The following is a 27,361-nucleotide window of genomic DNA, read 5'->3' on the forward strand; positions in this document are numbered from 1 at the left end:
TTAAACACTGTACTACAGGGTATATGTATTGTTCAACTTGAAACCTTACCAAATCTAATATAATATATTGAGGAGTTATATTTCCTTCAAATGTTAAAATTACCATTTGTCTAGAAACAAAAATAGTTTCATTATCTGAATCGATAAGTTTTCTTTTCATACGTCTTACTTCGGTTATTTTTTTAGTCGGAAATAATATTATTGTCATATAATTTTCGTCCAAAAAAGTATCAACCTGTCTAATTATCCCTTTTTTGTAACTAAAGAAATTCGAAATATAGGCAATAATAATTTCTAATAAATTTATTAGAAATAATTATATCGTGATTGACTAAGCTATTTGCATAAGTGTAAGAATGAAAAATTACTTTCACTTTATTTTTACCGACCAGTTCAATATCGACAACATACTTAAAAAAGCTATTAATGAATAAATAATGACCTACTCGGACTGGTGACAATCGTTTAATATTTGGGTCGATGGACTCTACAAAAACAAAATATGGGCCTTTATCAGAAGACCTGTACCTATTATTTAAATTAAAACGGGTATTTATAGCTTCCATATTTTCATCTTTATCAGGGGGTGGCTTTTCGCCACCCGAAGAAGCATCCATTTTAAAATATAAAGAACAATTCTACCTTTATTTATTATTTCTTACTATCTGAAAAACTTAACTTTAACTGTTTTGAAATTGAAAATTAATGAGCACTTAATCGATGTAGACACTATTTATGCCAGCACACAACTGATAGTGCAAATTGGTTCACATATTTTCCTGGTTGGTTACTTTTGGATATATTAACTCATAAATCTGTTGTCCACTAGTTGATCAATTTTGGATTCTGCGTCCAATTCGACACTTATGTTAATTTATATATTTATGGTGCTTATACTTTTATTTGTAATTAGTGAATCGGCTCATACGTTTGCATGATTGGTTATCTTTGGATATGCTCTCTTATAAATCTGCTGTCCGCTGATTAAACAATTTTGGGAACCAGTGTCTGATTCAACGTTATTTTTGATCAGTATGAATTTCAATATTTTAGTATTTGTATTTAAGTACCTTAAAGCTTTACTTTAAATTAGTTTTAGCTTTTATATGACTTGAAGTCAATTAGTTAGATTTTTTAATATATTTTGATAAAACTATATCCTTCTTTTTACATCATTCATAATCTGTGGTTAATCATAATCGTGCGAATCGATGTAAATTGTTGTAAGTTAGTTTACTTAAGTTTGTAAATATATAAAGTATAGTCATGTGTTATTGTTTAAAAAATTTTATTTTTGTTTTATTAATCTTTTGCTTAAGCCACAATAATACTAACCTATAGACAGTCTGCAAACGACTTCATTAGTTAGTGGAAATGTGGTTATCAAATAGTTGAATATTTAGTTGAACCATTATTTAAATAAATCTATTTTCATTTCAACTTCATAGTGATTTTTTTTTCTTCAAGTAAAAGGGGAATGTAACATTCGTCACTGTCTAATTATAATTTAAACACTAATATGTCTTTTATGAGCCCTAATAGTTAGACAAACCATATTACCATATAGAAATTTTAAGTTGGTAACTATCATAGAATTGGGTATACGCAACTAGACTTGAGGTTTGACACGATCTTCAACGATAAAGTCACTTCCGATCAAGACTTGAAGCTAGCAACACCTGTAGCATGGTGGCGGTGTCCAACTTACTGGACAAAAAAGTTATAAGAATTCGTTTTGTGTTTTTTGAAGAGAAATGGTTTCAGTTGCAGAGCAAAGTTTTATTTAGTCATTTAGAAGTGAACGCAGTACAATTATTTTGGATTTTACTAATTAGTTCAGTAATTGGTATCCGCCAAATACCACTGTATGCGATTAGTTAGAACATTCATCGGAAGTCAAATGGGGATAAGAAACAATTTTTTAGTTTTGGTTAGGCTGTAACAAGCATTTGGTTTATTTTCCCTTTCAATTAAGTGACTGAACTTAAGTATTGGTTTGTATGAGAATTCCCTTCAGTGCCGCCCCTGCCAGAGATTAGGAATCGACTGTAGGATCTCAACACGTTTGTTTTTAATTCAATTTTTTTGTCATATTTACTTACTTAAATTGCCTAATATTAATATTAATAATATAATAACAATCATTTAATATAATTTTAATTAAACATAATTATTTACCAGAGAAAGCTGCAGTACCCCTTCAGATCTCTTTGTAAAGTATTTGTGTACACATCTAACCAGAGAGTTATTTCTTTTATAAATATATGTCAGATGAATAATCCGTCAGATTAGTTTTTCGTTTCAATTGGGTTATTTTTTAATAGAATGCCGAAGTGTACAAATATTTTCTAGTAGGCGAGTAGGTTGTATTTTCAAAGCTAGAGGCTTTATTTTTTTATATTGTTATAATTTAATGCTAAAGTTTACATACAAGGGTTTATAATTTATAATTGAGGATGTCAATATATTTAAAGTTAGGTTTAGGCTGTACATAATAGGTTAAATTTATCATAAATTGTATATTTTCCATCACAAAGTAGGAATTAAATTGGGTTTTACATAATATCTATTTTATTAGTATTTGTTGTTCCTCCTTTTTTCATAAAATAATTAAAGCAACCCTTACAGCAATCTAATAAGCTTTAGAATTTCAAGGTATCAAGGTAACCTTGATGCTTTCCTGGTGCCCACAATTTTCTTTTCGTTCTTTATTTCAGTACTCTTTTCTTGTTCACTTATCCTTAAGTATATCAGTTGTTCATATTTATTTCCAGGTAACTATCTAACTTTCACACATATATAAAGTTTTCACAAAAATTATCAAAAAAAGACTGGGCGCTAAATTAGACTTCTATCAGCCTAGAGAACAAGCTGGATTTAGATCAGGATACAGCACTAACAACCACTTACTAGTGATAAAGAACCTAATAGAGAAGTCTGCAGAATACAACAAACCATTGTCACTGATATTTGTCGACTACGAGAATGCATTCGATACCATTCGATGCCATCAGAAAATGTTAAAAGCATTGACAGAATGCCGAATAGACCATCGCTACACTAACATAATCAAATATATCTACCAAAATGCCACAGCTAGCTTAAGACTATCTAAACAAGAGACAAATAAATTCTGTATACAGCGAGAAGTGCGGCAAGGAGACACAGTCTCTCCAAAACTATTCACGATGCTTTTAGAAGATACTTGTAAGAGGACACATCTGAACGAGCATAATATCAACATAAATGGAGAGAAGCGCAGTCATTTGATATTTGCAGATGACATCGTCCTTATAGCCGATCGTATGGATCATCATCATCATGCAACCTCTTCTGTCCACTGCTGGACATAGGTCTCTCCCATTTTTCGCCACTCTTCACGGTTCTGTGCTTCTTGTTGCCATTTCTTGGATATTCGTCTAATGTCGTCCATCCAGCGTGTTGGTGGTCGTCCTCTGGTGCGTTTGTCTTCTCGTGGACGCCAGTCAATTAGTTTTCTGGTCCATCTTGTGTCTTTCAGTCTCGTTATGTGACCTGCCCAATTCCATTTCAGCTTGGCTATACGTTCGACCACATCACTGATACCTGTTCTTTTCCTTAAGTCTTGATTCCTTATTTTGTCTTTTTTTGTCACGCCGAGAAATGATCTTTCCATGCGCCTTTGTGCCACTCGAATTTTTAGTGCTGTTGTTTTTGTGAGCGTGGGAGTTTCTGCTCCGTATGTCATAATAGGAAGAACGAATGTTTTCCGTTTCATAGCTATCGGAATATTGCTGATATCGTATGGATGATGCAATAATAATGTTTGAAAAATTATATCACGCTTTTTTGGAGGTCGGACTAAAGATTAATATGAACAATTCGCAAATAATGACTAATCTGGTGCTAAATCGAAATATTGCTGTTGATGGAAGGATATTGTGCAGACTATATCATATATCAAGTACCTAGGACATAAAATTCGGTTGGGCAGAGATAACCAGACATGTGAACTCCCACTTCGCATTTGACCAATGTGTGTTAACTGTACTCACTTATGGAGCGGAAACATTAACACTCACAAAAAGGTAGTTAATAAGATTCGCGTGACTCAGATGGCTATGGAGCGCCAGATGTTGGGTGTCTCTCTGAGAGACCGAATCCCAAACGAAGAAATACGTCGTAGAACAAAAACAAAAGAAGCTATCGAAAAAATCGTCGAAAAAAGCAATACGAAGCAGAGGACGCTCACCAACTAGATGGACTGACAACCTGAAGCATATTAGCAATAACTGGATGTAAGCCGCACAAGAGAGAGACAGATGGAAAGAGCTGAGGGAGAGCTATGTCCAGTAGTGGACGCATACAGGTTAATGATGATGATGATGAACTGTCTTTTTAGAGTCATGCCAATTGGCCGAATCCTTCCTGAGTTTAATTGGTCATCCTCTGGCATAGCCTGCTAGCCAAGCGGCATCAAGTCTCACAATATTGTGTTGTGAGCACATCTCTTTCATTTTTGTTAGATTGGCCACTACATCGGCCAACTACCTTTCTTGTTAAATTGGTGCTTACCACAGAAGCCCACATATACAATTTTTGTTACATACTTCATATTTGAAACAGGTTTAGCGAAAAAATATCACAATATAAAGAATATCAAAACCCTGTAGAAAAATCGTATATTTTAAAAACAATAAAACATTTTAAATTTTTCTTGGTTATTATGAGCTAAATTTATATTCATTAATTCCTTGACATGTTATATTTTAAATTGATTAATTAAATTTTAACTGTTCTAAAATGAAGAGAAACGAAGCGCACAAAATGTACATAACAAGAAGAACACGGGAAAGACGAACATCATTTGAAGTCGCAAGACGGAAAGCAGACAAGATATGCAGAAACAAAAAGAGAGCTTATGAAAATGGACAAATAGAAGAAATGGAACAAAATTTCAAAAAAAAACGAAACTAGAGGAGCTTACGAATACCTAAAAAAGATAAAAAGTGGATATAAACCTCAAACAAGCCTATGCAAAGATGAAAGTGGGCAAATAATCAGTGACCAACAGAAAGTCACAGAAACCTGGAAGCATTATTTTCAGACCCTACTTGGAACACAAGTAGATATGGAAGATGAAATGGGTACGAACCATGTAGAAGAGAACGAAGTTGAAGTAGAAGCTCCAACCATAGAGGAAGTTCTCGAAGCTATTAAGGCCCAGAAAAACAATAAAGCCCCGGGAGTTGACGAGATTCCAACAGAACTGTATAAGGTAGGTGGCAACCACCTATCAAGTCATATCCACGCGCTTATCAAAGAAATATGGCAAGAAGAGAAAATACCCGACGAATGGAAGAAAAGTATAGTATGCCCAATCTATAAAAAAGGAGACAAACTCCAGTGCAAAAACTACCGTGGAATTTCTCTACTACACACGACATTGATGTTCACAACGTGTTTGTAGACTTCAAACAGGCATACGATTCAGTCAAAAGGGACAGACTATACTATATATTGGCAGAATTAGCAATACCACATAAGCTGATTAGACTCATTAAAGCCACAATGGATGAAACTCAGGCATGTGTACGAATACAAAACAACCGGACAGACTTTTTCAAAATCAAGCAGGGACTAAAGCAGGGAGATGGGCTGGCACCAACATTGTTTAACCTGGCACTGGAGTATGCGGTTAGGCAAATGCAAACTGGACGAGAAAACCTACTGACCAATAAAACGGTTCAACTGGCTGCCTACGCCGATGATATTAATATTATGAGTAGAAAATCAACAGGAGCACAGGAAGCATACGCGGAGTTAAAAACACAAACGAAAAGGCTAGGTCTGGAAATTAACACAGAAAAAACAAAAATAATGGTACAGACGAGAAGAAATATAATCCCACAAAATATTATGCATGAAGATGACATTGAAACGGTTGGAAAGTTTACATACCTGGGAGTAGAAATATATGCCGATGGAGCAGAGGATGGAGAAATACGAAAAAGGATAACGCAGGCAAACAAAGCTTATTTTGCCCTCTCCCATATATTTCGGTCTAAAAGTGTCCACCGAAATACAAAGATGGGAATCTATAAAACTTTAATTCGGCCAATAGCATGTTATGGCAGCGAAGCATGGGTCCTGAAAGAAACATCCAAAAACAAACTCGACACATTCGAAAGAAAAGTACTGAGGAGAATACTAGGACCTGTGAGGGAAAACGGAATCTTCAGAATTCGATATAACAACGAGCTCTATCAACTGTATAAGGAAACACCCCTGTCAGACTTCATTAGAATACAAAGATTGCAGTGGGCCGGACATGTGATACGAATGGGAGAGGATAGGCTACCAAAACGAGCACTGAACGCCAGAATGCAGGGAAAGAGACCAGTTGGAAAGCCAAGAAAGCGCTGGGAAGACACAGTAAGCAGCGACGCACAAGCACTTTTAGGAGTCCGTGTATGGAGAAGAGCAGCCACAGACAGACAAGGGTGGAGGCAAAAAATAAAGGAGGCTAAGGCACATTTTGGGCTGTAGTGCCGTAGAAGAAGAAGAATTAAATTTTAACTGTTCTAAAATGAGGCTAAAGTTTGAAGGTAGTTAGTCCTAAAATGAACAAGTTAATATGTCAAGGAATTTGAGGAATAACATTTAAAATTTTAATTACAAACGAATGAGTTATTAAAGAAGAAAAACGAACTACAACAACAACTACAAAAATAGGAAATAAACATTTTACAGTTACAAAACAATTAATGGAGAACATTGTTTCACATTAACCACTGTCAGAATCTGAACTGTCCTCACCAATATTTATAAAAATACTTTCAACATTAATGTTTATCAAATTCTGTTCCCGAGTAAACCAGTCTTCGATAAGTTTTTCAGTGTGTCTCACACATTTTTGCTAAACTTCCACATTACAATTTTCTAATGACTCTCTCCACATACTTAATGCTTTATCGTCACCATATCCATCCCTACCAATATACTTATTATAGTATGATTTATAATTAGTCCAAATTAACTCTGGTAATGGTAGGAGTGGTAGCCGTAATACTTCATGACCATGCTCTCGTAAAAGGTCATCAATAACATAAACATTTTCTTTTTTATTCGTTTTGACAAGTTGTATACTGAAATTAATATTATTTGCTTTTAGCCAAATTATTATGTCATCTTTGCTGGAATAATAGGAAGGTTGCTTTTCATGTAGCATACTGTGGTAAGGAGCATTATCCATTATTATTAGTGATGGTTCCTCTAAATTAGGGATTAACTGTAAAGTAATCCACTGTGACCATTAATTTCTCCATTATAGTTTATCAGGAGCGTGCGGTGAAATTTAAAACAAGGGAAGCAATTTATAAAAAAAAATGTAAAAACTCACCTATTTATAATGTAATTCAATTCTTTTACCATTTTTCGCAAACTCGTCTATAACTTCATTGTAAAAACTTGGATATTGTGACATTTCTTTAACCAGATTATTTTCAATTGCCAAAAGGGAAACATTAGAGAGTCGAACTTGTCCTGTCGAGTTTCTTAAGTAAGTCTTTATTCGTTTTAGTGTTGAAAAACTACGTTCTACAGAGGCACTAGCAGCTAGAATGGTCAGTACTAACTCACATAATTTCACTACCTCCGAATATGCTTTGTCCAAAGAAGTTGTTTTTAAAAACGTTAGTAACTCACTCGCATTATTTTTTGTGTCAATGTCCTCAGTTTCGAATAAAGCTGTTAGCTCAGAACGTAATGAAATCAAATAAAAATATTGTCCATAAAGACGTATCAAAGATTTTATTTGTTTTTCAGGAAAATGTGTCTTTTTAAATGCATTAAAATTGCACAGCTCAAGAAAGTCTAGATCATCAAAATTCTTAAACCTATTTTCCATTTGTTGGTATATTTGGTCTAAAATCAGATAATATAGTCGGCGGTGGCACGATCCAAAATCTCCAACATTATCAGTGCGTATGCGTTTCCTTTTAGGCTCAAAACTTCTTGCCATCATATTATTCCAGCATTTTTCAATGTCCAGTAACATGTTTAAATTCGTTATTTTTTTTTATACAGAAGCCAATATCGTTTATCTTGCATTGTATTACATTAAATAAATTATCTGAGAATGGAAATATTTCAGAAAAAAGCAAGATTAAAAAATTAAAATTAAAATCATTTTTTTAACCATCCAAAAATCCTCTCGAGCTATTTATGGTTTCTGTATCCCACTTTTCACCATTCTCCAAAACACTCTCAAATAATTCAATTAAAGAATCGCGGTGTTTCTCGCACTTTCAATTGTAGACTCCCCAAATGCCCAGCCATAACTGCAGCGCCGTCATAACTTTGGGCAATTAACTTGTCATTACCATTAATCGATTTGAAAAGTTCACAAACAATTTTATATAATGCGTCTGCCGTTCTATCTTCTGATGCATTTATAAAACCTAAAAATCTTTCCTGTATAATTCCGTCTATATCAACAAATCGTACTATTGCAGAGAGCTGGTTAAAATTGGTAACATCAGTTGTTTCATCTAAAATAATTGCAATGAAGCGTGTTTGTTTAATTTCATCAATTATTTTGTTTGAAACTACTGTCGAAATAGCAGAAATCAAATTATTCTGAATTCGATTTGAGGTGCCTTGAAACACATTGGACTGTTCTAAATGAGTTTTTAGACAAGGAAAAAACTTATAAATTGGTGAAACAAGATCCATGTAATTTCCCCTATTTGCTGATGTACTGGTTTCGTCGTGACCTCTGAACCCAAGTTCATGGAAACATAAAAACACGCAGAGTCAATAAGTATTTTCAGCACGTCTCTATTTTTATTTACTAATTTATTATGATTTTGATGACTCACTTTTAATGAATTATCCTAAGTGTGTTCTATTCTATTTTTTCCAAAAACTTTCTCTTTGATGACGGCCTGCAAGTGAGCTTTAGACATGACATGTCGTTTCACTACCTTATGAAAATGGTTTAAATCGCCAAAACCATTATGATTCCAAACACCATTTCCATTCACAAAGAGCAAACAACACCAGCAAAAGAGTTTATTCCTAAATTAACAACCAGTTAGCCACTCGTATTGTTCGTAAGATTTTTCCGAATTAAAATGTCGGACGCAAGTTTTTATTCTGGTAGTGAGATTTTTCATTTCAGGTTTCGACCTACCTTTAATTAAAAAAACAGTAATACCTCAGCTTCTTTTATCAATTATTTTATTATTTTTATTAATAATAATAGTAATTTTTATTATTATTTTAGGTCGATTGTTTTAATATTAAAAATAAAACAAAATAAAAGATAAGAACAGTTGATTTAAAAATATTAAAACTATTGATCGAAGAAAGCTGTAATATTATCGTTTTCCCTATTCGTACCATGTAAATATAATATAGTACCTTTATTAATTATTTTCCATTTTTCACCAAAATTCAACGAACTAAAGCGTTTCTCTAATAACAAACATACTACATATTTACACACTACAGCTGATTCCGAAAAATCAGTCGACGAAGACGCCATTTTAAATTTAAATTCGCCAAAACTTCGTAATCAATTGCCACAGTTGCCTATAAAGCGACAAATACGGTTAACTTAACCTTCGCTTCTCAGTGCATAGGCCGGGTTATTTTTACATAAGGCAGGAGAAGCAACTCTGAACGTGAAATTATCCCGAAATTCCCGGATTATCCCGAAATAACTCTACGACTTCCAACTTACAATTACGAACAGGAAAGCTAAAGATATGCGCAGGGTCGGAAGAGCTCGCTGCTCGTTCTACATAATTCTCGTATGCAGCTTAAAAGGCTGCTTATATATGTATTGGTTTAAATTATTTTTTGTTAAATATTCTCAGTTACTCAGCCAGTAAGCTATTACTACGGAAACCTAGGCAAGCAACGCTTCCCTTGCTTCCATACACCGCACGCTCCTGTAGTTCATCGACAAAGATTTTTGAAGAAGACAGTAAACTTACGTCTTGGACAAACCCTATAAAAGAACCTGCATGCACAATAATAAAACGTTTTCTATCGTAACCGTGTAGTTTCCGTACACTTTTTATATTACTATCCAGAGAATTTATTTTGGTTCCTTTGGCATATATTCATGTTTCATCTAAAAAATTACTTCCCTCGCAATATTGGAACGTCCCATTAATGATCTTCGGTTGTCATCCTTTTTATATTTAAATCCCAATTCTTTCAATACCTAATTCAATGATGGACTGCTGATGAATACAATTTCTTTATTTTTAAATTCATAATTTAAACTTGTGACGGTAACACGCTTTTCTAAAAAATTAAACATGTAGTTAGTATTTTATAAAAAAGAATTTCAAATCAAATATTCCACACAATATTTATAAATTGTTTGGCATTTTGCAATTATAAATATTATTTGGCTACAAAAAAGAAGTATTATTGTTTTAAAATTTGTTTCCTTGCGCATTTGGTTCCACTAGCAGTAAATTATTTATTTAATAAGAAGCAATTTTACAGGAACTGTTGAAAATAATGTATTTGATCGGTAAAATCATGGACGTATAAACACAGATCTGTGTTTATACGTCCATGGGTAAACAGTTTCTGTTTCTAAAACAAAGAACTTGTCTCTTGGCTCACTTCTATAGCTATTTATTTTTTTATGAGTGAGTAATAAAAAAGACTATTTCAGAAATGCCAATTAATACTAAACTTACTTTGTTCATATATAATGTATTCCGTATAGTCATTTTTGTACCCTCAGGTAAATCAGTGGTTTTAGATTTTAAAAGAGGTCTGCTTTTACCTAGTGAAGAAAGAACTGGATTATTGTCTTTTTTTTTAATTGGATAAATGGTTTTTCTGGATATTTTAAGTGCAGAGGCTACTCTCTAAAATAAAAGATACATTTGTAATCTTACAATTTCAATATTGTTTAATGTGTTACCTCTTGAACAGATGAAACACGTCCTAAAGGGCGTCCATTTATATTTTTTCTATCTCAAAATATTCACAAAGGTTTAAAACCATTGTTGCGATTGCGAGTTTGGCAGTTTTGCAGCCATTATCTGCAAATAAATGTACATTCGTAATATTATACTAATTTGTAATGTCATACATTATGATTGAAAAGTCAGAGTAAAATGTATACGTTTCAACGTGCGAACTTATAGACAGAAGTTAACCATATTGACAGGTAATTAGTAACAAATTTTATTGACGTATTTTAACTAAATAAATACTTACCAAACTAAAAATACAATATAATATCAAAATAGTTCTTAAAAGAACTGAGTTTATTCAAGTAAATATGACTGATTATTAAAATTTATAAACTCTACCGAATCTAACCTAACACAAACGTAAACAAAACAATTTATGTACTTTGAAATTGGAACCAGTTATAATAGAAATCAAATCCGTCAGATTATAGTTGACCAGTACGATTACTCGAATAGTAGTTTATACAATCATTATCTCTACTTACACATGTTGAATGTTTTTCTAAGAATTAAGTTAGGACAGAAATAGTCAAGTGGAAGTTTAATGCATGACTTAAATTAATTTAATTGATGGATTCGACCGTTACTTGATGGAAATTCGTTTTATGTAACAATAAAACACTGAAAACTTTGTTTTCAAAACTTCCACAAAATTTATTTTAAATTCTCAAGTGAGAAAGGCAATCAGCCGAAACAGCTGTAGTGATAAGAATTTAAAATAAATTTTGTGGAAGTGTTGAAAACAAAGTTTTCAGTGTTTTATTGTTACATAAATTAATTTAACTACGTTTAATAATTGTATCGCCGTCTCACTCTGTCAATTAGAAATATGTAACTGCGTATGTCTTGGATAACATTTTTGCTTAGTAGACAACACTTAAATCTCTCTCGTTTGTTATTTATAGAAAAAGACAGCAAATACAAAATATTTGCTTGGTATAATCATTCATGGGTAATCTTTCATTTTTCCGACTGTATATTAGTTAACGAATTTATTATTAAAAAAAGTTAAAATACAAAAATGCATGAGAAAAACCATAAGGGACGAAGCCAAAAATGTATGTAAGAATAGAGTAGGGAAAACTTAAAAAAATTGTAAGATTGGCAGTAAAAGTTTATTACCTATTGCGAATTAGAAATCTCTTGTTTTATTTACTATTATCGCAAATACGATTAAAACAATAGTTATTTTTCCGACTTTCCGGTAATTTTCTTATATTTACTTATAGGTAAAAATGGTCACTTGGGTGTTACGTAACGTTTTAGCTTTAGGTAGGGGAAGGAGGCGTCTTGTAAAACGTTACGGTGCGTTACATGGAGGGGAGGGGGGTCAAAAATCTTCAAAAAATGCGTTAAGTAATACTTGAACGATCCCAAATATAAAGTTATAAGTGTATATATATATATATATATATATATATATATATATATATATATACAGTGTGACCCATTTAGATTGGAAACATCTCTATAAAATTTGAAGTTGTTAACCGATTTTAACCAAATTTTCTTTTAATGGCATGTAATAAAAGGTCTATTGCGGGACAAAATATGAAATATTTTGTTAAATTTTCACGGCAGTCTACGATACTTTTTCTTCGTCGAAAATGGAGAATTTGTATTAGCGATTTTTTTATTAAAAAAATTTCTACGCCACTGGATTTAGAGTGTCTTCAAATAGCTATGACAAAAATTTCATTAAAATATATTTATTATTAACGAAGTTATGACAACTTAAAATTTTAAAACTCACTAAGCTACGAGTCAAAAAAGAACACCCTGTATCAACAGATAACCATAAAACTAATTATTTTTCAAATAATTTTAATAATAAACCACTACTAGACAAAAAAATATTTAAAATAGCATAAAAATTTAATGCAAGTAACGCACTTACATTATTATTAACTTTACATGCTACAACTTAAATCTCAGTTGCCATGACAACGATATTACTATATGACATTATTTGTGTCATACAAATTTCAGTGCTAGCATAAATTTATCCATAATATCTGCAACAATATTTACTTCAAATTCTTTTAACAATATTTTGTGTCATGGCTGCAAGATTAAGTTTGAGAGACAAAATTGAAATTATACGTCTTTTGTGAGATAACGATAGAAGTGCCAGGGAAGTTTGTACAATATTTAATGACAGACATGTGGATCGTCCTAATATTAGTTGCGGTACGGCAAACAAAATAAATAGAATATTTAATGAATATGGTGCAGTATCAAAACTAATTTTAAAAAATAACCCGTTACAAAGAAGAAGAGAAAATGATCAAATCATTTTAGATCATATCAGAAATAACCCTAATGCCAGTTTAAGGAATGCCAGTTTATATTTGAATGTACCTCGAGAGAGTATTCGGCGATGTATTAAGGTAAATAATATTAAACCTTTCAAACCAAAATTCTTACACACATTACAAGAAGGCGACCAAGCAAAACGTTTAGAATATTGTTTATGGGCCCAAGGGAAATATTTAAACAATATAAATTTTCTAAAAAACGGGTTGTTTACCGACGAAGCCACTTTCACTACAAATGGAGAAGTATCATCACAAAATTGTCGCTATTGGACAGCAGATAATCCCCATTGGGTAATAAACTGTAAAAGCTAGTATTCCCAAAAAATCAATGTCTGGTGTGGTATACTGAACGAGCGAGTTATTGGTCCTTTCTTTTTTGAAGAAAACTTGAACTCACAGAACTTTTTAGAATTTTTAAACACCCACTTGTGGAATACTCTTCATGAGCTCCTAATTAATGGACGATTAAATTTGTATATCCAGTTGGATGGGTGTCCTGTTCATTACGCCAGAACCGTGAGCTGAGGATTCTCCAGACCAATGTGGGCAGGGCGAGACTATCACACGATCTCGCCCTGGCTTCCGCCGCTGAGGGGAGATATGATCTGCTCGTGGCGGCGGAACCGAACCCCACGTTGGTCAGGAATCGGGGCTGGTTTGTGGATGATGCTGGTGTCGTCGGTGTGCATATCTGTAATCGCAAATTAAGGGTGTATGGGATTGACGCTCATATGGGCTATATATCAGTGAGAATGGAGAGATTGAATCTGGTCTGTTGCTATATTTCACCGAATATAGTGGTAGGTGAGTATGAAAATAGGTTAAATGCAATTATGGAAGAGGTGAGGCGACTGGGTAACGAGTGCGTGGTGCTCGGCGACTTCAACGCAAAATCTGCTGAATGGGGCTCGCCGATCACTGACACTCGGGGTCAAATGTTAATGGAATGGATCGGGGCACTAGATCTAGTGGTTTTAAACACAGGTTTGGAGCCAACTTTTGTAAGAGGCGATTCCAGATCGTACATCGACGTCACCCTCGCTACGCAGGGAACCGCCCGATGTGTCAAGGACTGGGCAGTACTGACGGAGTATACCGGCACGGATCACCAATTCATCGGCTTTTCGATTGGCAAGACGGGGGACGTTGGGGGTAGACCCAAACCTTGCCTGCCGAGATGCCGGAGATATCAGGTGGACTGGGGTGTATATGATGAGAGTATTAGATGGGAGGTACATGGGGCTCGACGTCTTACACCTTCGGTGGAAGGCCTCGAGCAGGTTATGAAAGCCGCGATGCATATGAGTGAAATTAGGACTGAGCGTACGGGTAGAATGCCTTACTGGTGGAGTGTCGAGATAGAGCAACTGAGAAAAGAGTGCGTGGCCCTTCGCCGGCACTTGACAAGGGCGAGAATACGTCGGAGCGCGGAAGAGGTGGAACGTGTGGATACGTCGTACCGTGCGAGGAAGAAGGAGTTGAATAGGAGGATCCGAGCCGAGAAGAAAAGGCACTGGAGGGTACTGTGTGACAAGCTGGACGAGGACATCTGGGGTGAAGGGTATAAGATCGCAATGAAGCATCTCGACGCCTGTGCTCCGTATGACATGCCATTGGACCGGAAGCTGGAAATAGTCACCGAACTGTTTCCACAAGGACGGTGGCATGGTGTGCGGAGAGACGTCGAGGCTGAGTGTGGGATTCCCTTTACTTTGGATGAACTAGCTGTGGCGGTGAGTTCCCTTAAGTCTGGTAGGGCTCCCGGTCTAGATAGTGTCCCACCTGAGGCGGTTATACGTCTGGGGCGTTTGGAGCCCACGTGGCTTCTGGAGCACATGAATGCTCTTCTTGCCGCGCAGTCTTTTCCGGATCCCTGGAAAATCTCGAGGCTCGTGCTCCTGCCTAAATTCAAGGCAGGAAAATATCGTCCTATTTGCCTTCTTCCTTGTATCGGAAAGCTGTATGAGAGAATGCTACGTTCGCGTATCGAAGAGGTGATTGTGATGTCTGGAGGCCTGTCTCCGAGACAATATGGTTTCTGCCAGGGTAAAAGTACAGTGGATGCGGTGACCGATGTGCTCCGGGCGGCACGGGGAGTTGGGGCTGATCATCGATGGTCGTCCTGATTCTCTTTGACGTCCGAAATGCGTTTAATACATTGCAGTGGGGTCACGTAATGGGCTCTTTGGAAGCAAGGAACTGTCCTGGGTATCTGAGGAATGTGGTCGCTGATTACCTTTCCGAGAGAAAGATTGTGGTGGAAAATGGTGTGATGGTGAATGTAACGGCTGGGGTCCCGCAGGGCTCCGTCCTGGGTCCGACGTTGTGGAACCTAGCATACGACGGGGTCTTAAACTGCGAATATGGGGAGGGTGTGACCCCCTTCGCATTCGCGGACGACCTTGCTATGCTGGTAGCGGCACGGGACAGGGAGGAACTCTTGCTTCGGATTACGCGTGCGTGTGTACTAGTTGAGGATTGGATGAGTGAGCATGGTCTTTCTCTCGCGGAGGATAAGACGGAGGCTGTAGTACTCAGAGGCTATAGAAAGAGAGATAGGGTGGAATTCGAGTGCGCAGGAGCGAGAGTGGCGCCCAAAAAGTACGTTAAGTATTTGGGAGTTACTCTCCACCAGTGTGGGAGTTGGGGGGAACATCTGAGGGGGGTGACCCGCAGAGCTATTCAGAGAATGGCTGCGCTGGGGAGGATATTGCCTAATATCGGTGGTCCCAAATCCGAAAGGAGAAGGGCGCTCCACGGTGTTGTGCAGTCCGTCGTCCTCTACGCGGCCCCAGTTTGGAGTGAGGCGGTAGAAATACCAACTTACAAGAGGCTCATGGTACGCGTGGACAGAACTAGTCTGCTTCGGGTAGCATGTGCCTACAGAACTGTGTCAGCTGCCGCTCTGTGGGTTATCACCGGCTGTGTTCCTCTACATGTACTAGTAGGTGAAAGGGCAAGGATTCACAGCCGTAGGGGGCGGAACATTGGAGAGCGAGAAATGAATGAGATAAGACTGGCCGAGAGATTAGTCTCAATTGGTCAGTGGCAACTGGAGTGGGAGGCAACACGTGATGTGGCGGAGTGGACGAAGTCACTAATCCCGAACCTTCGAAGCTGGGTGGACTGTGGGCATAGGCATCTGGATTATTATCTAACGCAAATGCTCACAGGCCATGGCTGCTTCCGCAGCTACCTTTTCAGGTTTAGGAGGGCTCAGTCCGATCAGTGCCTTTACTGTGGTTTTTCGGATACTGTGACACACACGATGTTGGAATGTGAGCGTTGGGCGGATGAAAGAGATAAGTTTGTAAGAGAGTGTAACTGCAGAATGTTTGATTCCGTGAGAGAAATGGTGGAGAAAATGATGACGGATGAGTGGTGGTGGACACGGATCCACAAATTTATCAGGGAGCTGCTCTCCTCAAAAGAACGAGAGGAGAGGGAACTCGCAACAGACTTCTAAACCAAGCGAGTAGCAACTTGGTGGGGTTCGGACTGTCGCAGGCCGAAATAAGAGTATATGGGAGACAGACGACGCGAGAGAGATGGCAGCCTCGCTAAGGCAGGGGTTGAAAGTCCTTGGTGGTTCCTGTGAATGTAGTTTCCTCAATGAATGTGTCGGAGAAAGAATGGGAATCGGGCGATAGCAGGGCATCAGGAGAGATGTATGCCTTAACCGGCCCTTCCATCCTGATGTCTGGCGTGACAGAGGAGAGGTTTTTAGTTGGACGCCGACCGTCTCGGGGTGGTGACGGGGCAAGATGTCAAAGGTGTAAATTCCTGGGGCATCTCGCCCTGGCACGGCTTCGCTAGGGTATTAGGAACCCAACACTACCTGTGTGAGGCACAGGTGTCTGTATGCAGATTTTCCTCCTTCTCTTTAAAGAGAACCGTGAAGCAATGGCTAAATGAAAATTATCCGAACCGTTGGATAGGCCGGGGTAGTCCGTTGATAGATTGGCCACCCAGATCTCACAATTTTAGACTTCTTTCTCTGGGGAGTTATCAAACAAAAAGTTTACCAAACCCGTGCAAGAGACGTAAACGAACTTCGTACAAGAATTCGACAGGCATGTGCAGAAATTACTCCCCAACAACTAAGAAATGTAATTAGAAATATTCATAAACGCTACGACAAATGTATCCAATTAGATGGTGGATTGGTAAAGGCAACTAGGATTTAAACTAAAATTATGTTTCCATGTTTCTGTTAATACAGAGTGTTCTTTTTAACGTTAATACAGAGTTTTTTTCTTAGTGAGTTTTAAAATTTTAAGTTGTCATAACTTCGTTATTAATAAATATATTTTAATGAAATTTTTGTTATAGCTATTTGAAGCCACTCTAAATCCAGTGGCGTAGAAATTTTTTCACTAAAAAAATCGCTAATACAAATTCTCCATTTTCGACGAAGAAAAAGTATCGTAGACTGCCGTGAAAATTTAACTAAATATTTCAGATTTTGTCCCGCAATAGACCTTTTATTACATGACTTTAAAAAAAAATTAGGTTAAAATCGGTTAACAACTTCAAATTTTATAGAGGTGTTTCCAATCTAAATGGGTCACACTGTATATATATATATATATATATTATATTATAATATATATATATATATATATATATATATTATATTATAATATATATATATATATATATATATATATATATATATATATATATATATTATAATATATTTTATGTACATATATTTCGGTATACCGCAAGGAAGGTTATTACACCCGCCTCGATTTTTCGAGTCACGCTAAATAGGATTTTGGGTCCGTGCAAAACGTCATACCGAGCGATAAGAAGTACTCAATTCAAAAATATTAACAATTCAGTAATATAAGGTATAATGTAATAAGGTAATAATAAGGTTGAATGCTCGAATAAATGAACTTTGATCAAATAAAGGCAGATATCTTGCACATGGGCAAGATTTAATTAATAAACTGTACTCGATATCTGCCTTTCATTTGATCAAAGTTAATTCCGTAATAAGCAGATATAAAATTTCAATAATCCATATAGTCATAACACGCTATAATAAGTATTCACTTATGTTGACACTCATTAAGTGCCACGAGCCCTTTTTTTTTAATTTAATGAGTGACTATAGATGGCAATTGATTGGATATCCCGTCGCATTCAACGCGCAAAATCACTAGTTGATGTATAGACATCTTTCAATGTAACATAGTGGAATAAAAACTGATTCTAGCCAGTATTGAGATATTTTTCCTGTATCAGAAATGCCATTAAAGAAAAGGGCAAATATTTCGATGTTTCTTCGGTCATTAATTTTAACATTTTTGGGTATAACACCTGGACCTGCGCTCTTATTTGGTTTGAGTTAATAATGGGCATCTATAATTTCGGTTTTCAGAATTTCTGGTCCTTCGTCGTTGTTGTCCAATCTTCTTGGTTCTTCCCGTATGTCGTTAAAAAGTTTTTTGATATGGTTTTCCCATACTTTCAGTTTCAATTTGTCTTCGATTGATTCAAGAAGTTTGGCATCCGTGTTCAGCATGGTGTGTAAGGTTGTTCTCTTTGTGTAACTTTTCATGTAAAGTAAAAAAATCATGCCATTGTTGCATTTCTTCTATTTCAACGCATTTTGTTTCCAGTCATTTCTCCTTTGCCTCGGATATTTTTTTGAATATTCTATTTAGCCTTATGTATTCTCCGGCCTTGTCATCTTTTTCTTTAGTTTCTCTTCGTTTGTCCATTAATTGAAATTGTAATAGTAAATATTGGCTATGAGCACGTATACTTGGTTGTATAGTAATTTTCAGTCACTGCCAAAAATAATTACTGAATTGACGACAGTTGGGATTGGGATAAACGAACCGAGTATACTTACCAATGGCACTTAAACAGTGATTGAGCTCGTAAGTAAAGGCAGTCAAAGGTACATCATCTGAAGCGGCAACGATAGCTACCGTCGAAAAATTAACTGACGATGGTCTAGTATCCACGGCAGGAGAATTAGTGTCATGTATATTCAATGTCGGCTTCTTCCAAGTACCTTAAACCAATAATTTCATTATTACGATTAGCACAAAATATTATGTTTATATGGGATTAAACCACAACTGATTGTAATGAAAATTATATTTTATAGTTGTTGTTTGATGTTTCGATTTTCACTCCGGAAATCGTTTTCAAAAAAGATTATGTTAAAATAATAAGTTGTTATTATACCCAAAGGTTGTTTGGCGGTTACTGTTTTCCAAATTGACGATTGACTTACCTGACCTCGATCATGTACGCATATAGCCACGCTATTAGTTGATAATTCTGAGGATGATGTTTGTACCCTCAGCATGATATCAAATTCTAATTGTTTTGTATGTTTATGTATTGTATTTATGTATTATGTTTATGTATCGTTCGTTGTATGTATATATTATGTATAACTAGAATGTGGCCCGATTCTAACGCATCGGGATTCTAGAACGTATGATGTTTTTGACGTGACAACGTCTTAAATTAGGTTGTGGCTCGGAGTCATTCATGAAAAAGTGTAACGCCCGCTCACGTCTGTTACAGTGAGTCACCGAACGAGAGAGAGGCCCGCCGGACCGGCGAATGCCTTGCGTCTCTCTCCCACTCAAACATGATCGGTCCGCTGCGCGCAAAGCACTAGAGAATTAGGCGCGTTGAATCGGTGCGTGCTTCCGTGCATCATCGTCCTATCCTCAACAAAATCACTCAAATAGAAATTAGTTAAGTTTAAGTTTACATGTACAATGTTTTAGTAAACAAAATATATTTCTATAGTTAAAATTTGTGCAATTCTTATTTTCATTCAATTCCTTGTTCCTATTGTGCAATTTAATAATATTCATATCAATAAATATTCTACCGAGAAAAAGACGTTGTCACGTAAAATCTTCGCCCGTAAAACCGACTTACAAGCAACCGAATTTTTTTTATAGAAATTTTCATACAAAAAAGAGTGCACGTCATTCAAGATTTACGACGTCAGAACCATACAGCGTTGCCAAAACATCAAAATAGTTAATAAGTAAGGAATTTTCAAAATATCAAATATTAAGGAATACACTAGTCAATTGGATTTTTAAAATGAAGAAAATAATCACATTTTAAAAATTTCTTTTTTCACTTTTCAATAATGTGAAAAATGAGATACGTTTAATCCATACTATTATAAAAGATCACATAAAAATGTATAATTTTAAATACATTTAAAATTTGAACTTCAAATACTGAGGCACTAAATAAAACACTTTTATTATGCAATACTATTACTTGTTTTTTACATGTCGTAAATAACATCACGAATACCACTAACATTTAACTCTCCTGTATTAGTTTTGTATCATTGTGTAATCTATTTAATTAACATGATATGATAATTTTTTGACTTAAACTTAAGCAATTGTTGTATTAAATTTAAATTATTAATAATAAGAAATGTTTTTGTATATTTATTCAATATAATTCTAAAATTCTGAATGTAATCATGATTAAATTTTTCTTATTATAATACCATGTTGGCGCCTATGAAAGATCGAGCAGCTGCGTAAGGATGTCGTATTTTTAGCTTTGTTAGGGAAATTTCAACTCTAAGGTTGATGTTCTCGAAATTTTAAATACAAGTGACGTCACTTTGTATAAATCGTGACGTGAAACGTTTTTACTTTGAAAAATGGTATACTAACTGCTTTTGCTTTGTCACACCAAAAATATGTTATGCAGATTTATTTTGCTATTATGAATGCAAACGAAAAATTTAAAATAAAACGTTTTAAGACGCACAAAACGGTACACTACACATAAGCTATAGTCTCGTGTTTGTCATTTAGTAACAAACAGCCTTCGCCCTAATAGTCGTCATCCTTTATCCACGAGTGGTAACAACTAAAAACTGATTGATTTTTTCTATCTTAATATATTCGTTGTTTGCTCCCCTTTCATTTGCTATGTCGCATATAGTAAATCTATTTTTATACATAGTGCCCTAGGATATCTCGTATGTTGCTATACGTTCATTAATAACGAAGGTGCTGTATAGTGCCCTTTTATGAATCGCTTTGTTTGTTTTCTCTATCTTAATATATTCGTTATACTTTCATTTGCTATATCGCATGTTAGGATTCGATAAGTTGTTTATTTTGTACTCAGTCAGAGGCTTTCTTCAGGTTAATAATGCAAATTTATCCTACAGTGTATCTATTATCAACGATATTGTCATGTGATATCCCGTATGTGGCTATACGTTTATTAATAACGAAGATAAGGTAGTCGCCTTGTTTGTTGTTTCTATCTTAATATATTCGTTATTTCCTTGCCTTTCGTTTGATATGCCATATGTTAGGATTCGATCAGTTGTTTATTTTGTACTTACCCAGAGGGCTTCTTTAAGTCAATAAATCAAAATTTGTCTTTTAGTTTAATTATTTTTTTAGTAAATCTATTTTCATCCATAGTACCCTATGATATGTCGTATATAACTACACGTTCAATAATAATGAAGTCTATCTTACTATAATCGTTATCCCCTCCGCTTTCATTTAACGCATCACATGCACCAATGGGACCAATAATAACGGAGATATGATGGCGCTGGGGTTTTCGTTACGAACAGATAGATATAATAATAATAAAAAAAAAGTCTAGCCTTGTATGACGGGCTGCCCCAAATTTTATTATTGTAACCTTGGTGGAGGGTCAATAGTACTGTAAATTAGCGTAAAATCGATAATAAATTCAACCGTTGTGTTAGCCGCCATCTTGAACTTAAAAATGAAAAAGGATAACCATGTTTTGCTCAATATCTCCGCCATTTTCAACTTTTTTCTGTAATGACTGAAAATGTTGCCAATGCAATTTATAATTTCTTTTTTACAAATTTTTTCGTGAAGTCGATATTTTCTGAGTTAAGTGGGAAAATAGTGGGTGGAAGGGGGAGAAGCATAATTATCGAGTTTATTATTAACTTTACGACGTACATGTACATAAACAAAAATAGAGATAATGATATTTTATACAATTTTGATCTCATTAATTTTTTTGCTAAAATAAGTATTAGAGGTCGTACGTATGCGATAAAGGCGCGAGCGTAAGATCTTGCGGGGATTGGCTATATATACGAATTGGTATTGTACAAAAAGAGTAGCGGGAAACTGGCTACAAGCGGCCCAGTGTAGAGAACACTGGAAAGAACTGAGGGAGGCCTATGTCCAGCAGTGGACGGGATTGGCTGAATGATGATGATTGTTCAATATGTTGGGATTTTAAAATTTTCGACAAAATGGTAACAACTTAATTGTTGTAATTACGATTTCCTACCATTTCTTCTTTGTAAATGTGTATAAATATAATTATTATTGAATTATTTCGTTTAATTATTATTATTATAATATATATATACAGATTGAACGAATTTAAAACAGAACATACAATTTAATATATGTCTGTTTGAACTGCATTTGAAATAGTGGACCAATAGAAAACTTGGACAAAAATAAATCCATACCCAGTGATAGACATTGTATAAAATATCGTTCAACTATCTGTCTCCTTTAAAGGAAAGAGGAGCTTGCCTAATAGTCGGAGAGATAGAGCCGAGATTTTGGAATGATCAGTAATATGACATTTCTCTATTGGAATATATTCATTGTAACTGGGTTAAGACTTTGCCTTACAGGCGGACGCCCCTCGTGGTACAGGGGGTGGCTATACAGGGATGAAGTTGTAATTTTTTTCGGAAAAATTAACGATCGATAATATGGCTGAAAATTTGCCCAGAGTAAGATCTTGGTATAACTAGACGAAATCCCAAAGGACGCGAGAGTGGATACATAAGGGGTGGCGGACAGGGGTGAAATTGCAATTTTTTGGGGAAAAATTAACGATTAGTAATATGTCCGCATTTTCATGGCTCATTATTTAGCCCCTAAACACTCTAAATCTAAAAGAGCGGACAGCTAGCTGGGTTGGTACAGAGAGCCATAAAACGGGGTCAAATGTACCACTTACCTGCGCATTTTAGGTCTCGGTAACAATTTTTAAACTGATTTTATTATGATATTTTTATACCGATTGATTTGAAAATTTGTATGCTCACTTCTGTTACTATTCTGAAAAGCGTCAAGTAGAGTTTTCCTCAAAATTTTCCAAAAAAATTTCCGTAAATGAAAATTTTCGTAATTTTTTGAGGTAAAATCCAATTTGTAGGATCCGTTCGATTGTCTGTCAGTTATACCATGATTTTTTTCCAAAAATTTTTAAACGATTTTTCCGATAAGAAAAAAAAATTAGAAAAACTTTAAAAATTTCGTCATTTTTCTCACTCTCATTGATGTCATTACATTCATCATCTTCGTCACTTTCAATAATATCACATTCATTATCTGCTTCATTTTCAATCACTACTTCTCGAACTGATTCTGGCATCTGAGGTCCACTAAACCATTTGAATTTATATGTTTCATCTTAAAACTCCCAACCATGTTCTTCAACAATCAATTCTGTTGGTACTTTTTTATGAGCATTTGTCCAAATATTTGAAATATAATGGGCTCGCACTAGATGTTGGTGTAATTCATCTTGACATGGTGGTAAGCTTGAAGCATCGAAATTTTTTAGTTTTTTTTTTAAAGGCTCGTTTACATTATGCAACTTATACTGCCGGTTAAATAGTGAAAATCTGACATCGTTTACATTTCTTTTTGGAATTGTTCTCGTCAGTCCTGTTCCATATAAGTGACATATGAAAGTTTCTAAGGTTTCAAAAACTTCATTACAATCGAAGTCAGTTTCACCAAGTTGGATAAAAGCATCTTGATACTTATTACATTTAGCGCATGCGTCTAGAATTACTGGTCTAAATGGAACGCGCATCATTATTATTTTAATATTTTAAAATAATAATGATGCAAAATTAATGTCCAAACAGAATTTGTAAAATTATAATTAACTAATGAAAAAAAAAATTCAATCAATTTAAAAGTTAAAAAAAATATTGAAAATATCTACAAAGTAAATTTCAAAACTTAAAAAATTGATAATTCCACTATTAAATTGATTTTTATTAATAATTATTTGTAAAATGTTAAAGGAATTCTACAAATTGAATTTTACCTATTGATAAATAGAAATAATATATTTTGTATTTGATTATTAATGTAATAATAAATCAAATTTTTCTTATATCTGAACAACCATTATTTATGCAATATAAATTTAAAAACCTTTTTATTGTAATAAAAAATAAGTAAAATTACTTTGATTTAATAAAATATCAAATATCAAACATTTATTCAATTAAAAATTAATTCGTAAAATATTTATATTTAAAAAAAAAATGTGATTTGTAAAGTAAATATGACTTTAGTTTGAAAAAAAAAAAACATTATCACCATGAAAATGGCGGACATATTACTTATCGTTAATTTTTCCCCAAAAAATTGCAACTTCACCCCTGTCCGCCATCCCTTATGTATCCACTCTCGCGTCCGCCCTTTGGGATTTCGTCTAGTTATACCAAGATCTTACTCTGGGCAAATTTTCAGCCATATCATCGATCGTTAATTTTTCCGAAAAAAATGACAACTTCATCCCTGTATAGCCAGCCACCCCCTGTACCACGAGGGGGTCCGCCTGTAAGGCAAAGTCTTAACCCAGTTACAATGAATATATTCCAATAGAGAAATGTCATATTACTGATCAGTTCAAAATTTCGGCTCTATCTCTTGGACTATAAGGAAGCGATAAGTGGTTTGACAGCATAATAACTGCTTGTGTAGTCTAGTTTTTTCAGTGATTCTAGGCAACCTATTTGGGTGGAGGTTTGATTTGTTCTTGAATGAATTCAGAATCCAGCAGCCCGCTGAAGTATTGGATTTTTATAATATAATTATTTGACAACCTTTTGTTGGCCAACCACCTAGAGCGGAGTTGAGCCGAAATACATTGATTTCGTATGTTCCGTTTTAAATTCGTTCAATCTGTATATATATATATATATATATATATATATATATATATATATATATATATATATATATATTATAATAATTATTATTGAAAATTTGGTTGGTTTAACTGGAAGCGAATGTGTGGAGAACTATGTGATCACGAAATTGTCTACATGATACAGGCCGGTTGGTTTAACTGGAAGCGAATTAAACGAAGTACTTTATGATCGCACAATCGGGGAAGGGCTGAAAGGAAAGCTATGCAAGAATGTGGCGAGTCCCGCACGGCGGTAAAGTGTGGCCTGTAAAGAGGGTTCGGGAAAAGAAGATGAAGGTAGCTGAAATGAAAATGTTACGGTGGATGTTGCGTAAGACTAGAAGGGACAAGATCAGTAACGGGTTGATTAGAGAAAGAGGCGACTACAGCTCAAAAAAAGGCTTAACAACAAAGACTGCAATGATGTAGTCACGTCAGACGTAGAAATGTAAACTATGTGGGACGAAGGATAGAGCTGTTAAAAGTTTAGGGAAAGAGAGCTAAAGGGAAACCGAGCAGAAGATGGAAGGAGAGTGTGGCAACGGACTTAAGAGAAAGAAATGAAGAAGACACGATCGACAGATATAAGTGGCGAAGAAGAGTAAGAAACAGCGACCCATGAAAAGGGAAAAGCTGAGGAGAAGAAGTAATTTTCATGTCCATTAATTTACGGTACATTGGCATAATATTTATTTAGTCGTATTTATTTAATATAAACTTTTTTTTTTATTCGAAAGGTTAAAAGAGTAACCAGTTTAGTTAATTTGGTAAATGAAATACTGCTAACACTGCCATAGCATAAAATATTGTTCTGAAGCTATTTTCTTGTGGTAATACGCCGCAATTAAAGGTTAACATAAGTTTATTGATGTTTCAATTTCCACTTTGGAAATCGTTCTCAAAATACAAACATTAATAATCATTATTAATGTTGACACACTGACCAAATATAGCATTAATTCATTCTTTGATGTAGTTTTAGGTTTAAGCTGTGGTTACAGAAGAATGATTTCATTTTTAGAAAAGTTGTGCGAGGTACTTCAAGTATGCAGTATTTATTTTCCTATTTTTACAATTAATATTTTTCTTTTACTGTACTATAATGTGATCTAATTTAATGGCATATTCTAACGACTTTGCTTTAAAATATATTGTTTCCTGTTATTTCGTAAAATCTCATTGTTAAAATGGATAGCTCATTTATTCTGTTTTAAGTTCGAAGAATTTGACTTTCTCTTTTGTAATTTTGTGTCGCCAATACACAAAATGTGTAAAGTATCGTATTACCGTGAGAATTAACTTAAATTATCGTTATTCAAAATCGGAATACAATAGAGTGATTTATTGGTATACTCTTTTCCTACGGACCACCTCGAACAGTGGTCAGAAGGTTTCTGACCATTTAAAGGCGAAAAACAAAACGAAACACGTGCACTTGTGAGAAGAATAAAAAATGATCACTGAGAACGTTTCTCGAAATAAATGGAATATGATTTTTATGGTCTGCAAAAGGAAATATGGCGCTTTATAAGAGGTCAAAGAACGGAGGTAAAGGAACTAATAAAACCAAAAGACATAGAAAAGGATACATGGATTGAGTACCTGAAACTATTCACAAGAAGAACAAATGACGCTAGAACCGGAAACACCAGAAATTACCACAAATGAAAAACTTAGACAAGCAGCAGGTAAAAACAGAATACCAAATGAATTACTGAAATATTGCAGCAATACTGAAGCAGCAATGACAGCACAATTAACAACATTCATTAATGAAATTATAAAACACAATCAAATACTGAAAGAATGGAGAACGAGTGAACTAATTCTACTATTCAAAAAAGGAGATAAAAAACAGCCAGAAAACTACAGAGGTGTAAACTTGTTAAATACTAACTACTCTAACACTTACAACTAAAATTTTACAAGAATAATGAATCAGATGATAAGGTTAGCAGAACAACGAACAACAGGGTTTTTTCCAGGGTATAGGATTTTTCACCTAAGAAGACCGCTTTGCCATTAAATGCTGGTAACTTTATCACTAGCGGACCAGATAAG

At 34.8% G+C, this 27,361-nt stretch overlaps 1 protein-coding gene across 1 annotated transcript in view; it reads right to left on the minus strand.

Annotated features, from left to right (window-relative positions):
• The window catches only part of sws (patatin like phospholipase domain containing sws), a 1,321,526-nt gene that overhangs the window by 600,755 nt on the left and 693,410 nt on the right, over positions 1-27,361 (minus strand). The window contains exon 12 of the mRNA XM_072529876.1: positions 19,179-19,343. Coding sequence (XP_072385977.1) covers positions 19,179-19,343 — 165 coding nt within the window. The remainder of the gene's footprint in view (positions 1-19,178; positions 19,344-27,361) is intronic.

Source organism: Diabrotica undecimpunctata, chromosome 4 (genome assembly GCF_040954645.1).
Source record: "Diabrotica undecimpunctata isolate CICGRU chromosome 4, icDiaUnde3, whole genome shotgun sequence".
NCBI classification, from domain to species: Eukaryota; Metazoa; Arthropoda; class Insecta; order Coleoptera; family Chrysomelidae; genus Diabrotica; species Diabrotica undecimpunctata.